This window comes from Oreochromis niloticus, linkage group LG15 (genome assembly GCF_001858045.2).
Source record: "Oreochromis niloticus isolate F11D_XX linkage group LG15, O_niloticus_UMD_NMBU, whole genome shotgun sequence".
Lineage (NCBI taxonomy): Eukaryota > Metazoa > Chordata > Actinopteri > Cichliformes > Cichlidae > Oreochromis > Oreochromis niloticus.
In genome coordinates, this window is record NC_031980.2 from 37,010,135 (window position 1) to 37,024,067 (window position 13,933).

The window sequence follows — 13,933 nt, forward strand, 5'->3', positions numbered from 1 at the left end:
AGCAGAAAGTGTGTTACTGTTTTACATCCACAGACACACAAGAAAAGAAGCAGGCAACATGAGGTCAAGTTAAAGCAATTTTATTTGTGTATTTCAGTACATGTATTCAGATTAGAGTTTTTAAAAAACAAACAAACGTCCCAAGTAAAGTTTGGGGGGAGTTTTAGGAGGAGAGGGACGGTGAAAGAGAAAGTGGGTTAAAGGTGAGAGGTCAGGGTAGAGAAGATGAGAGAGAGAGAGAGAGAGGAGAAGAAGGATGGGGTGAAAGAAAGGTGGAGAGAGGGGAAGGAGGAAGAAACTGTTGATCTCCTTAAACTTGATGCTGCTGGGTCAGTTCTTTCTCAGCAGTCTGCTCCAGAATCCCCTCGTGTCCTCGGCTTTCTTTTCTTTTTCTTTTGCCTTCAGCTCTTTCAACGTTTTGTTTAGCTGCTCCTCGGCGTCTTTAAATTTGTCTTTCAGCTGCTGTTTGGCCAGTTTCACTTTCTGTTTGAGGAGCTCTTTAGCTTCCTTTTTGTGCTTTTGGATTTCTTTAAGTGCATCTTTGCAGTCTTTCTTGGTCCTCGCAGAGCCTGTCATTTCTTTCTCGAATACCTTCACCTCAATTTTCTCTTCTGCAAGTTCTTCTTGCACTTTCATCAGTTCCTTCTTCAGAGTTTCACTTTCCTGTTTTGCCTCCCATTTTCCACGTGTCTCTTTTTCTATTGCTTCCTGTGTTTCCAGCAGCTTCTTCTTCATGTTTTGAGTGTAACTCTTTGTATTTTCCATTTCTTTCTTTGCTTCCTGTATTTTCATTTTCTCTTCCTCCAACACTTTTTGAGCTTCCAACAATTCTTTCTTCATATTTTCAATCTCATTTTCTGCCTCATGTTTACGTTTTTTCTCCTCTTCAAGTTGTTGCTTTACGTGCAGGAATTCCTTCCTTACTCTTTCAGCTTCAGCCATGACATTTTCAGCTTCTTGTGTTGCCAACTGCATTTTCCTTTTTTCCTCTTCAAAATCTTTCTGCACCTCCTGTAATTCCTGCATCACGTTTTCTGCCTCCTTCTTTGCAGTTTGATATTTATTTTTGGCTTCTTGTGCTGTGGTTTTCTCTTCCTCCAATGCTTTTTGAGCTTCCAACAGTTCTTTCTTGATGTTTTCATTCTCATTTTCTGCCTGTTGTTTTCCCATCTTCTCTACTTTAAGTTTTAGACCCACATGCAGTAATTCCTGCAATACTACTTCAGTTTCAAACTTTGAATTTTTAGCTTCTCCTCTTGATTTTTCTGCCTCTTCTCTTAATTTGACATTCTCAGCCTGTATTATTTGAAATTCCTCTCGTAGGTTCATCAGCTCAGACTGTACTGTACTGCATGGTGAAGCACTCACCAATCCTCTTCTCGATCTCCCTCGATTCATTTTGGCCTTTGAAACAAAGGAACCAATGTATTGTAGAGAAGTGAAGTGAAGTTTTCGATGTTTTATATCTTCAACTGTCGTTTGTCCTGCACAGAGATGCTGCTGTAGATGTGTCTGGATACAATGAAAAATGCTGTAACTAAGTGCTTGTGTTGCACAGTTATACTAAACATTCCATTTCATGCATGCTCCGCCCACATGGTCAGGAATGTCAGGTGCTGCATCACCAAATGCTGCTCCCGTTGCCTAGCAATAACAGCTGTTTACTTTTTGGGGTCTGGTTCATTATTTAATAAAGAAAACACGTCCAAGTATTGCAACCATGGTGCTGAGGCTCAGTGCATATTCTAGCCTGCTGTGTGGGTTGGCAGCCAGAAATCACTGGTGGGCAACATGAGTGAGGAGAAAACTGGAGCAGCCAAGCAGGGACCTGCAGGTTGCTGGTTTGAGTCTCTGTTCAGACGCTGGTGTCTCCTCTCTCTGAGATGTTTGCAAACAGTCCCTGATAAAACAATAAGGATAATAAGCAAACATGTGACTAAACTAACAATTATGACACTGATGTGTTTCATGTGTAGCAGGATGGCCTCTATACAGCAGTCGCTGCAAGCATCCACATCATCAACTTCTGCTTTCTTAGCACAATCATGAGGTTCTCCTGACCCCATTAAATCTGCCATATTGATTCCTTCATGTGTAAATGTCAGATTTGGAGCATCTAGAACTTTACTGAACCTCTGTTGTGCTAATGATGTCATAGTGAACGCCTGCGAGTTCACATATGCCACCACACTGTGTGTAGTCAGAACTTTTAGTGGGTGTTCTCTCACTACATGTGCTGTTTTCTGTATTATTTTGGCAACCCCTGCTGCATGCTGTGTGTATGTAGGATGCCTTGCTTCTGTTGGGCTCAACCTTATGCTGACATACATAAGTACCTGTCTTCCTCCCTCTTTTTTCTGAAACAACACACCATTTATTATTCCAAGTGTTTCAGAAATATCCAAGTAAAATGGCTCATCATAGTTAGGTGTAGCCAGATCAGAGGCTCTTGACAAGTCTTGTTTCAATGAAATGAACGCGGCTTCAGTGTCGAGCGTCCATGGCAGTTCAGCCTTAAGGTTTCGAACGCCCACCTGTTTGATCAGATCCCGTAAGGGAGCCGTCCTTCCTGCATAGTTTGGAATAAACTGTCTGCTGTAGCCCGTCAGGCCAAGAAAGGAAAGAAGTTCTTTCACCGTTCTTGGTTTTGGGTGTGTCAAAATTTGGTCTCTGTGTGCATTCATTAGTCCCAATGATTTATGGGCTATTACACGGCCCAGAAATGTGACTTCTGGTCGAACCAACTGTAGTTTTTCTTTACTTACTTTGAAGCCGCATTCAGACAGTCTTTTGAGCACTGTGAGTGATGCTGCTGTACAAGCCGCCGCCGAAGGAGCCGCAATGAGTAAGTCATCTACGTACTGTATTAATGTACACCCTTCAGGCAACTGACAAAGTGACAGGGCTTCTTTGAGCACCTGATTGAAAATGCCTGGGGACAGGGCAAAGCCTTGTGGCAAGCGTGTGTATCTAAACTGGCGACCTCTGTATGTGAAGCTGGACACTTTGGTGACAGTGGCAGAGAAAAGGACATTAAAGAAAGTGCTGGTCATTATGGACAATGCTGGGCATCCTCTGCACACGGTGGTAAATAATCAGAGGAGCCTATTCAGCAACAAGTTGCTTCTCTCAAAGTCAAGAACCAACGGGCTTAAAAACTCCTTTGTCCCACACGCCATCAAACTGTGTAACTCCTCGTTGGAGGGGAGAGGGAGGGGAAACGGGAAGACAAAGGAGGGTGGGAACAACTGAGCTGTAGTGCCTTTTCACTGTGCAATATTTGCAATATTTTTTTACATTCAACCTTTTTTGTGGGGCAAATAATATTGACACCAGTCATTTTGTGTTTTTCTGAAATTATTCTGTTATTGTGTACAAAATATTTAAAAAATTAAGCTGTAGGGAAATCCTCTGGTTGAAAATCCTGTTTAAAAAAAGCACTTGGGACAATTGTGTTGGTGACAGCTTTTGTTATAATATCAATAATATTTATATGAATATGGGATACTGTTACATGTTTGCATAGACTTTTGTGGAATATGGAGACACTCCTGGCATTATATGAGCAAAGTGAGACTCATTTTTTAGTGTTCGTGGAGATGAGTGTGAAGATCCAAACAATCCCTGTCAGTGATGGAGAAGCTTTGGTGAAAAGTTCACCAGCATGAAGGAAATGAAGTTCTCAAACTTTCCTTAGGAGGACCCCAGCACGCCTGCTTAAAGAAAAGTAAGTGTGCTGATGTGGATGCTTGCAGCGACTGCTGTATAGAGGCCATCCTGCTACACATGAAACACATCAGTGTCATAATTGTTAGTTTAGTCACATGTTTGCTTATTATCCTTATTGTTTTATCAGGGACTGTTTGCAAACATCTCAGAGAGAGGAGACACCAGCATCTGAACAGAGACTCAAACCAGCAACCTGCAGGTCCCTGCTTGGCTGCTCCAGTTTTCTCCTCACTCATGTTGCCCACCAGTGATTTCTGGCTGCCAACCCACACAGCAGGCTAGAATATGCACTGAGCCTCAGCACCATGGTTGCAATACTTGGACATGTTTTCTTTATTAAATAATGAACCAGACCCCAAAAATAAACAGCTGTTATTGCTAGGCAACGGGAGCAGCATTTGGTGATGCAGCACCTGACATTCCTGACCATGTGGGCGGAGCATGCATGAAATGGAATGTTTAGTATAACTGTGCAACACAAGCACTTAGTTACAGCATTTTTCATTGTATCCAGACACATCTACAGCAGCATCTCTGTGCAGGACAAACGACAGTTGAAGACATAAAACATCGAAAATTTCACTTCACTTCTCTACAATACATTGGTTCCTTTGTTTTAAAGGCCAAAATGAATCGAGGGAGATCGAGAAGAGGATTGGTGAGTGCTTCACCATGCAGTACAGTACAGTCTGAGCTGATGAACCTACGAGAGGAATTTCAAATAATACAGGCTGAGAATGTCAAATTAAGAGAAGAGGCAGAAAAATCAAGAGGAGAAGCTAAAAATTCAAAGTTTGAAACTGAAGTAGTATTGCAGGAATTACTGCATGTGGGTCTAAAACTTAAAGTAGAGAAGATGGGAAAACAACAGGCAGAAAATGAGAATGAAAACATCAAGAAAGAACTGTTGGAAGCTCAAAAAGCATTGGAGGAAGAGAAAACCACAGCACAAGAACCCAAAAATAAATATCAAACTGCAAAGAAGGAGGCAGAAAACGTGATGCAGGAATTACAGGAGGTGCAGAAAGATTTTGAAGAGGAAAAAAGGAAAATGCAGTTGGCAACACAAGAAGCTGAAAATGTCATGGCTGAAGCTGAAAGAGTAAGGAAGGAATTCCTGCACGTAAAGCAACAACTTGAAGAGGAGAAAAAACGTAAACATGGGGCAGAAAATGAGATTGAAAATATGAAGAAAGAATTGTTGGAAGCTCAAAAAGTGTTGGAGGAAGAGAAAATGAAAATACAGGAAGCAAAGAAAGAAATGGAAAATACAAAGAGTTACACTCAAAACATGAAGAAGAAGTTGCTGGAAACACAGGAAGCAATAGAAAAAGAGACACGTGGAAAATGGGAGGCAAAACAGGAAAGTGAAACTCTGAAGAAGGAACTGATGAAAGTGCAAGAAGAACTTGCAGAAGAGAAAATTGAGGTGAAGGTATTCGAGAAAGAAATGACAGGCTCTGCGAGGACCAAGAAAGACTGCAAAGATGCACTTAAAGAAATCCAAAAGCACAAAAAGGAAGCTAAAGAGCTCCTCAAACAGAAAGTGAAACTGGCCAAACAGCAGCTGAAAGACAAATTTAAAGATGCCGAGGAGCAGCTAAACAAAACGTTGAAAGAGCTGAAGGCAAAAGAAAAAGAAAAGAAAGCCGAGGACACGAGGGGATTCTGGAGCAGACTGCTGAGAAAGAACTGACCCAGCAGCATCAAGTTTAAGGAGATCAACAGTTTCTTCCTCCTTCCCCTCTCTCCACCTTTCTTTCACCCCATCCTTCTTCTCCTCTCTCTCTCTCTCTCTCATCTTCTCTACCCTGACCTCTCACCTTTAACCCACTTTCTCTTTCACCGTCCCTCTCCTCCTAAAACTCCCCCCAAACTTTACTTGGGACGTTTGTTTGTTTTTTAAAAACTCTAATCTGAATACATGTACTGAAATACACAAATAAAATTGCTTTAACTTGACCTCATGTTGCCTGCTTCTTTTCTTGTGTGTCTGTGGATGTAAAACAGTAACACACTTTCTGCTCTGTGTGTCTTTAATTGTAAATAAATGCAATATATCTTCATTTTAAAATGCAGTGCAAGAAACTTCTGCTCTAAATCTTATTTTAGGAAAAAGCTTTTTTTTGCCCCTTCCTGATTTCTTATGTTTTAACATGTTTGTTACACTTACATGTTTCCAATTTCAAATTTGAACACAGATGGTCAGAGTAAGTCCAGATTGTAGTTTTTTAAATGATGATTTCATTTATTTTGGGGAAAAAGCTCCAACTTTACCTCATGTGAAAAAGTAATTTCCTTCTAAACCTAATAAGTGGTTTTGTCATCTAGCAAGAACTGCAATCAAGCATTTGCAATAACTGGTGATGAGTGTTTTACAGCGCTGTGGAGGAATTTTGGTCAACTCTTCTTTGCAGAATTGTTTTCATTCGGCCACTTTGGAGGGTTTTCCAGCATAGGCTGAGTTTTTAAGCTAAATCATCTCAATCTGATTCCAGTCTGCACTTTGACCAGGCCAAAACCTCCATTTTGTTTTTTGAGCCATTCAGAGGTGATCTTGCTGCTGTGTTTTGCATTATTGTCCTGGTGCACTTGAGCTTCAGGGCACATTAAATGAGACAAGTGAGGCCTTCAGGTTTTCCTTCAGGGTGGCAGAAGGGGCTTGAGCACCTGCCCCTTTCCTGATCTCTGCATCAAGTGCCCTTTTGAGGCAAATTTTAATTTTAATTTTTTTTTTAGTTATTTTTTTTTGTGTGTGTGTGTGTGTGTGTGTGTGTGTGTGTGTGTGTGTGTGTGTGTAGTCCTGTCTGTGCCCCTCAACAATAATATTTAACTATTAATCACAGTTTTGCTCAATAAAAGGATCTGGCTTGCATCAGTCACAGGACCAATGATCGCCCTTAACAGCATAGTGCGCTGGTTACGAGCTGGGAACGGGCTGGCAAAGAGCACGCGCATTTTTTGCCGTTTGAGCTGTAGGGGGAAACACAAATTAATTAAGAGACGCAGGCTGAACAAAAACAAACAAACAAAAAACAGTAAGTAGGTGTACAGCGTACAGTGTAGTCTATAGCACACAGGAGTATTAGCTTATTATGTACACGTTGGTAAGTTATATTGTGGCACTAGGGGCGGCAAGGGATGATTTTAGGGTGGCACATGCCACCTTTCTAGAACCACCCCTGCAAGTATGGCTTACCAGTTTTATTTAGATTATCTGGTGCAACTTTGACTTTGTAGGCCTACCAATGTACTAGCAGGTTAAATACACAGCCAGCTGAGTTAGACACTAGAAAAGTTCAAAGCTGTGAATTATGAATGAATTATAATTAAATAAAAATAAAATAAAATTGGCATTTTATTATAAAATATTGTTAAGAGATGCCAGGTTTTTATGAGCTGGTCCTTTCAGAGACTGTTATGTAAGTAACCACATGACACCACCTGCACACATCCATCCTGCACACAGCTCAATACACATAACAACCAAACTGTTTCTGCGCAGTGCGGTAGAGGTGGCAAAAATACAGACATTCTTTACTTAAGTAGAAGTACAGACAGGCTACCTGTGTTAAAAAAATACTCCAGTAAAAGCTAAAGTACAGAATCAACTTCTTTGCTCAAATAAAATTGAAAAAGTACAATGTCTGTTTACTCAAAGTAAAGAGTAGCTCTTTTTTACTTTGAGTAAAAAGGAGCTAGTAGTAGATGTTAGTAGATTCTAACATCTATTTTTATGCAAATAATAATTTAACCTTCATAATTTAACCTTGTGCTGTATTAATATGATAATAAAATAATATTGGTACTCAGAATACAAAATTTATTCACATTTAAATGATATATCTGTCTAATGCACTGAGCTTGAATCTTTTATGAAGGACACAAGCAGTGAAGGAGAATTCTAAAGTTTAAAGTTTTTTGTCTGCACTAAAGGGTTAAAGTGGGATTCAGAAGGTAGGGGAACCCTACAATTGGTTGTAGTGGCTCAGTAGTGGGGAAAAGAATCACAATAACTGTGAGCTCCAGTAGATTTCTTTGTGTACAGGCTGTGATCAGATGACCTGCTCCTCTTTGTGGATTGACAAATTAAACAAGATTTATTTAATTCAAGAGTGTAAGCAGATGTTTCATGAGCTCTATATCCTGGATTTACATTTCCTACACTGACAGTATACTGCATACTGTCTTTATACTAGACCACTTACAGTTAGCACAATCCTGGAATCCAGTGAATTAATCTAAGTATCATCAGTTTATTTGCAAATTATTCTAATGTAATTGTCCAACATACTCCTTTACTGTGAATTTTCATTCAACATTTAAATAACACAAAGTAAGTATACCTTAGTTTGTTTTGCAGGATGTTTCACATTATGAAAATACACAATTTACCAAAACACATTACATACGGATCCAATTAGTGATTAAAATGCAACTGAGCAACCCTTACCTTTAAATCTAACCTCTGTCCTTCCTTAGGTCTTTCTCCGTCTCTTAGTATCTTGAAACTCCTGTCTGTACCTGGAAATACTGCAGCTGTTGTTTTTTTAGTAAAATATGTGACAAGCTGGACACACAGTTTTTGTGTTTGTTGAGCTAATAATATTGAAACATTTCTACAGGGAGTGCAGAATTATTAGGCAAATGAGTATTTTGTCCACATCATCCTCTTCATGCATGTTGTCTTACTCCAAGCTGTATAGGCTCGAAAGCCTACTACCAATCAAGCATATTAGGTGATGTGCATCTCTGTAATGAGAAGGGGTGTGGTCTAATGACATCAACACCCTATATCAAGTGTGCATAATTATTAGGCAACTTCCTTTCCTTTGGCAAAATGGGTCAAAAGAAGGACTTGACAGGCTCAGAAAAGTCAAAAATAGTGAGATATCTTGCAGAGGGATGCAGCAGTCTTAAAATTGCAAAGCTTCTGAAGCGTGATCATCGAACAATCAAGCGTTTCATTCAAAATAGTCAACAGGGTCGCAAGAAGCGTGTGGAAAAACCAAGGCGCAAAATAACTGCCCATGAACTGAGAAAAGTCAAGCGTGCAGCTGGCAAGATGCCACTTGCCACCAGTTTGGCCATATTTCAGAGCTGCAACATCACTGGAGTGCCCAAAAGCACAAGGTGTGCAATACTCAGAGACATGGCCGAGGTAAGAAAGGCTGAAAGACGACCACCACTGAACAAGACACACAAGCTGAAACGTCAAGACTGGGCCAAGAAATATCTCAAGACTGATTTTTCTAAGGTTTTATGGACTGATGAAATGAGAGTGAGTCTTGATGGGCCAGATGGATGGGCCCGTGGCTGGATTGGTAAAGGGCAGAGAGCTCCAGTCCCACTCAGACACCAGCAAGGTGGAGGTGGAGTACTGGTTTGGGCTGGTATCATCAAAGATGAGCTTGTGGGGTCTTTTCGGGTTGAGGATGGAGTCAAGCTCAACTCCCAGTCCTACTGCCAGTTTCTGGAAGACACCTTCTTCAAGCAGTGGTACAGGAAGAAGTCTGCATCCTTCAAGAAAAACATGATTTTCATGCAGGACAATGCTCCATCACACGCGTCCAAGTACTCCACAGCGTGGCTGGCAAGAAAGGGTATAAAAGAAGAAAAACCAATGACATGGCCTCCTTGTTCACCTGATCTGAACCCCATTGAGAACCTGTGGTCCATCATCAAATGTGAGATTTACAAGGAGGGAAAACAGTACACCTCTCTGAACAGTGTCTGGGAGGCTGTGGTTGCTGCTGCACGCAATGTTGATGGTGAACAGATCAAAACACTGACAGAATCCATGGATGGCAGGCTTTTGAGTGTCCTTGCAAAGAAAGGTGGCTATATTGGTCGCTGATTTGTTTTTGTTTTGTTTTTGAATGTCAGAAATGTATATTTGTGAATGTGGAGATGTTATATTGGTTTCACTGGTAAAAATAAATAATTAAAATGGGTCTATATTTGTTTTTTGTTAAGTTGCCTAATAATTATGCACAGTAATAGTCACCTGCACACACAGATATCCCCCTAAAATAGCTAAAACTAAAAACAAACTAAAAACTACTTCCAAAAACATTCAGCTTTGATATTAATGAGTTTTTTGGGTTCATTGAGAACATGGTTGTTGTTCAATAATAAGATTATTCCTCAAAAATACAACTTGCCTAATAATTCTGCACTCCCTGTAATTATCTGACAAAAACGTTACTCCCTTTATCCTCACTCCTCTTCTGTAGGGCTAGCTAGATGCTCAAGAACCGCAACCACAACTTACAACACTTGCACTCTTTCTGGCCCACTTTAGCCCCCCAGCATAAACACCTAGCTATATACGATAGACTTAAACCTAATTTAATGTCTGTTTTGAAAATATAGAGAGTGGAAAGTACAGATACTCGAGTAACAATGTAGGTAGTAAAAGTAAAAAAATGTTGTGAAAAATAAATGCACAAATACACCTGAACATGTACCTGAAAATTCTACTTAAAATGACCTGCAGAAACAGGTCATAAACAAGTATTTGTTTCCAGAGAGGTGGAGTCTAAGACTCGACCAGACATAGATACAGACGAACAGGCGCACACAGACAATGCGTGTCACAGATACATTCCCACACTCATGCACATATATACAAATGCTCATCACTCAAACATAAATGGACACTGTACACACACTCACACTCCCCAAACATACTCTATACCCCAGGTCCAGGCACCACCATCACCAGAGGGGTGATGGTACCCAGACCCAGGAGATGTTACCCTTTTCCCTGGGGTGGAGACCAAGCAGACAAACAGAGAGGCCTCGCAACCATACCCCGATCAGACAGCCAACTCCTCCTCCCAGCCCCCCGCCCCGATGGTAAACAGAGAACGGGGATGTGAAGACCGAATTCCTCCCTCCGCTCGTGGTGTTGCTGCGTGCTGTTCTAAAGTGCATTAAAATATGGGAGGGCATGGTGCTTCCTGCCAGAGAGCAGCCGGTGTCAGCACGGCCCCTCCCAAGAGCCCCCTGTGGCTTCTGCGTCGCGGCTGCTGGGTGGCCCCACGTCTGGGGCTCTCCTCAGCTCTTTCCAGGAGGGTGGCACGGTGGCTCCTCTGATGGTCCTCCTTGGGCTGACGCGCTCTGGGTGCCACTTGATGTCTGGGGCCTGGATCTCCTCCATACCTGCTTCATGCCCTGGGGGACGGGGCTATGGCTCCCCACACCCTCTAGCAGATCATTACATGGAGAAACCTTTTGAATACAAGTGCGCTCACGCATACAGGTGTCCACCCAGGTGTACACACGGGTGTTCACAGACAATTTATTTGTTAGCTAAAGGTACATCGGCTGTATTTCCCAGGCAAGAAATTGATGTTAATGCATAGCGGCCAAGGGATAAGCAGATTACGCAGCTGCTTAGGGCCAGCATGGTTCTCCACCAGAGAGCTTGAAAGTCAGGCAGGTCACAAAACAGGTTGATGAATGATTACTTATTATGTTTGTGTGATATATCAATAGTAATCAATTCAATTCAATTCAATTCAATTTTATTTATATAGCGCCAAATCACAACAAAAGTCGCCTCAAGGCGCTTTGTATTGTACAGTAGATAGCACAATAATAAATACAGAGAAAAACCCAACAATCATATGACCCCCTATGAGCAAGCACTTTGGCGACAGTGGGAAGGAAAAACTCCCTTTTAACAGGAAGAAACCTCCGGCAGAACCAGGCTCAGGGAGGGGCGGGGCCATCTGCTGCGACCGGTTGGGGTGAAAGAAGGAAAACAGGATAAAGACATGCTGTGGAAGAGAGACAGAGATTAATAACAGATATGATTCGATGCAGAGAGGTCTGTTAACACATAGTGAGTGAGAAAGGTGACTGGAAGGGAAAAACTCAATGCATCATGGGAATCCCCGGCAGCCTACGTCTATTGCAGCATAACTAAGGGAGGATTCAGGGTCACCTGGTCCAGCCCTAACTATATGCTTTAGCAAAAAGGAAAGTTTGAAGCCTAATCTTGAAAGTAGAGATAGTGTCTGTCTCCTGAATCCAAACTGGAAGCTGGTTCCACAGAAGAGGGGCCTGAAAACTGAAGGCTCTCCCTCCCATTCTACTTTTAAATACTCTAGGAACAACAAGTAGGCCTGCAGTGCAAGAAGTGCTCTAATAGGGTGATATGGTACTACAAGGTCATTAAGATAAGATGGGGCCTGATTATTTAAGACCTTGTATGTGAGGAGCAGGATTTTGAATTCAATTCTGGATTTAACAGGAAGCCAATGAAGGGAAGCCAAAACAGGAGAAATCTGCTCTCTCTTTCTAGTCCCTGTCAGGACTCTTGCTGCAGCATTTTGGATTAGCTGAAGACTTTTCAGGGAGTTTTTAGGACATCCTGATAATAATGAATTACAGTAGTCCAGCCTGGAAGTAATAAATGCATGAACTAGTTTTTCAGCATCACTCTGAGACAGGATATTTCTAATTTTAGAGATGTTGCGCAAATGGAAGAAAGCAGTCTTACATATTTGTTTAATATGTGCGTTGGAGGACATGTCCTGGTCAAAAATGACTCCAAGGTTCCTCACAGTGTTACTGGAGGCCAAGGTAATGCCATCCAGAGTAAGAATCTGCTTAGATACCATATTTCTAAGATTTTCAGGGCCGAGTACAATAACCTCAGTTTGATCTGAATTAAGAAGCAGAAAGTTAGCGGCCATCCAGGTCTTTATGTCTTTAAGACATTCCTGCAGTTTAACTAATTGGTGTGTGTTACCTGGCTTCATGGATAGATAGAGCTGCGTGTCATCTGCATAGCAGTGAAAATTTATGCTATGTCTTCTAATGATGCTGCCTAAGGGAAGCATGTATAATGTAAACAGAATTGGTCCTAGTACTGAACCCTGTGGAACACCATAATTGACCTTAGTGTGTGAAGAGGACTCTCCATTTACATGAACAAATTGGAGTCTATTAGATAGATATGATACAAACCACTGCAGTACAGTACCTGTAATACCTACAGCATGTTCTAATCTCTCTAATAGGATATTATGGTCGACAGTATCGAACGCAGCACTGAGGTCTAGCAGGACAAGCACAGAGATGAGTCCACTGTCAGAGGCCATAAGAAGATCATTTGTAACCTTCACTAAAGCTGTTTCTGTGCTGTGATGAGCTCTGAAACCTGACTGAAACTCTTCAAATAAGCCATTCCTCTGCAGATGATCTGTTAGCTGTTTGACAACTACTCTTTCAAGGATGTTTGATATGAAAGGAAGGTTGGAGATTGGCCTATAATTAGCTAAGACAGCTGGGTCTAGAGATGGCTTTTTAAGTAAAGGTTTAACTACAGCCACCTTGAAGGCCTGTGGTACATAGCCGATTATTAGAGATAGGTTGATCATATTTAAGATCGAAGCATTAATTAATGGCAGGACTTCTTTGAGCAGTTTTGTAGGAATGGGGTCTAAAAGACACGTTGATGGTTTGGAGGAATTAATTATTGAAGTTAACTCAGAAAGATCAATTGGAGAAAAAGAGTTTAACTTAACATCGATGGTACTAAGAGTAGCTGTAGATAATATTACATCTGTGGGATGATTATTGGTAATTTTTTCTCTAATGATAAAAATTTTATTTGTGAAGAAGTTCATGAAGTCATTACTAGTTAACGTTAAAGGGATTGTTGGCTCAGTAGAGCTCTGACTGTTTGTCAGCCTGGCTACAGTGCTGAAGAGAAACCTGGGGTTGTTCTTATTTTCTTCAATCAGTGACGAATAGTAAGATGTTCTGGCTTTGCGGAGGGCTTTCTTATAAAGCAGCAAACTATTTCTCCAGGCTAAATGATGATCCTCTAAATTTGTGACACGCCATTTCCTCTCCAGCTTACAAGTTATCTGCTTTAGGCTACGTGTTTGAGAATTATACCACGGAGTCAGGTACTTCGGATTTGAGGCTTTAGTTTTCACAGGAGCTACAGTATCCAGAGTCGTACGTAGTGAGGAGGTAAAATTATTAACAAGATAATCGACCTCTGTTGGAGTAGCGTTCAGAGTCCTGTAAAAACAGAAATATGTTAGTGCAAGTTCTCTATTCTAATGATTTCAACAATCATAATCATAACCCTGACTGCTCAGGTCTTCTGATGCTCAATTTGAACTTCAACAGCTTGTTTTTTATATGTTTCAGACATATACATGCATTGAGCTGCTGC

The 13,933-nt window shown here is 41.2% G+C and overlaps 2 protein-coding genes across 4 annotated transcripts; one reads left to right on the forward strand and one right to left on the reverse strand.

The window, feature by feature from the left end:
- Positions 1-64: 64 nt before the first annotated feature.
- LOC109194826 (golgin subfamily A member 6-like protein 22) lies at positions 65-1,696 on the reverse strand. Its single transcript, XM_025898596.1, has 2 exons — positions 323-1,696; positions 65-206 (listed from the first exon to the last, which is right to left on the reverse strand). The coding sequence occupies exon 1, from the start codon at positions 1,396-1,398 to the stop codon at positions 331-333; it is 1,068 nt and encodes a 355-aa protein (XP_025754381.1). The 5' UTR covers positions 1,399-1,696; the 3' UTR covers positions 65-206; positions 323-330.
- A 1,654-nt stretch (positions 1,697-3,350) lies between these two features.
- Positions 3,351-5,691, forward strand: LOC106098768 (tropomyosin-like). Of its 3 annotated transcripts, none has more exons than XM_025898595.1 (2): positions 3,351-3,727; positions 3,857-5,691. In XM_025898595.1, the coding sequence occupies exon 2, from the start codon at positions 4,358-4,360 to the stop codon at positions 5,423-5,425; it is 1,068 nt and encodes a 355-aa protein (XP_025754380.1). In that variant the 5' UTR covers positions 3,351-3,727; positions 3,857-4,357; the 3' UTR covers positions 5,426-5,691. The 3 variants fall into 3 exon arrangements, with proteins under 3 accessions (XP_025754380.1, XP_025754379.1, XP_013131385.2); XM_025898594.1 differs by having other exon boundaries at positions 3,660-5,435; positions 5,552-5,691; XM_013275931.3 differs by having other exon boundaries at positions 3,706-3,727; positions 3,879-5,691.
- Positions 5,692-13,933: the final 8,242 nt, after the last annotated feature.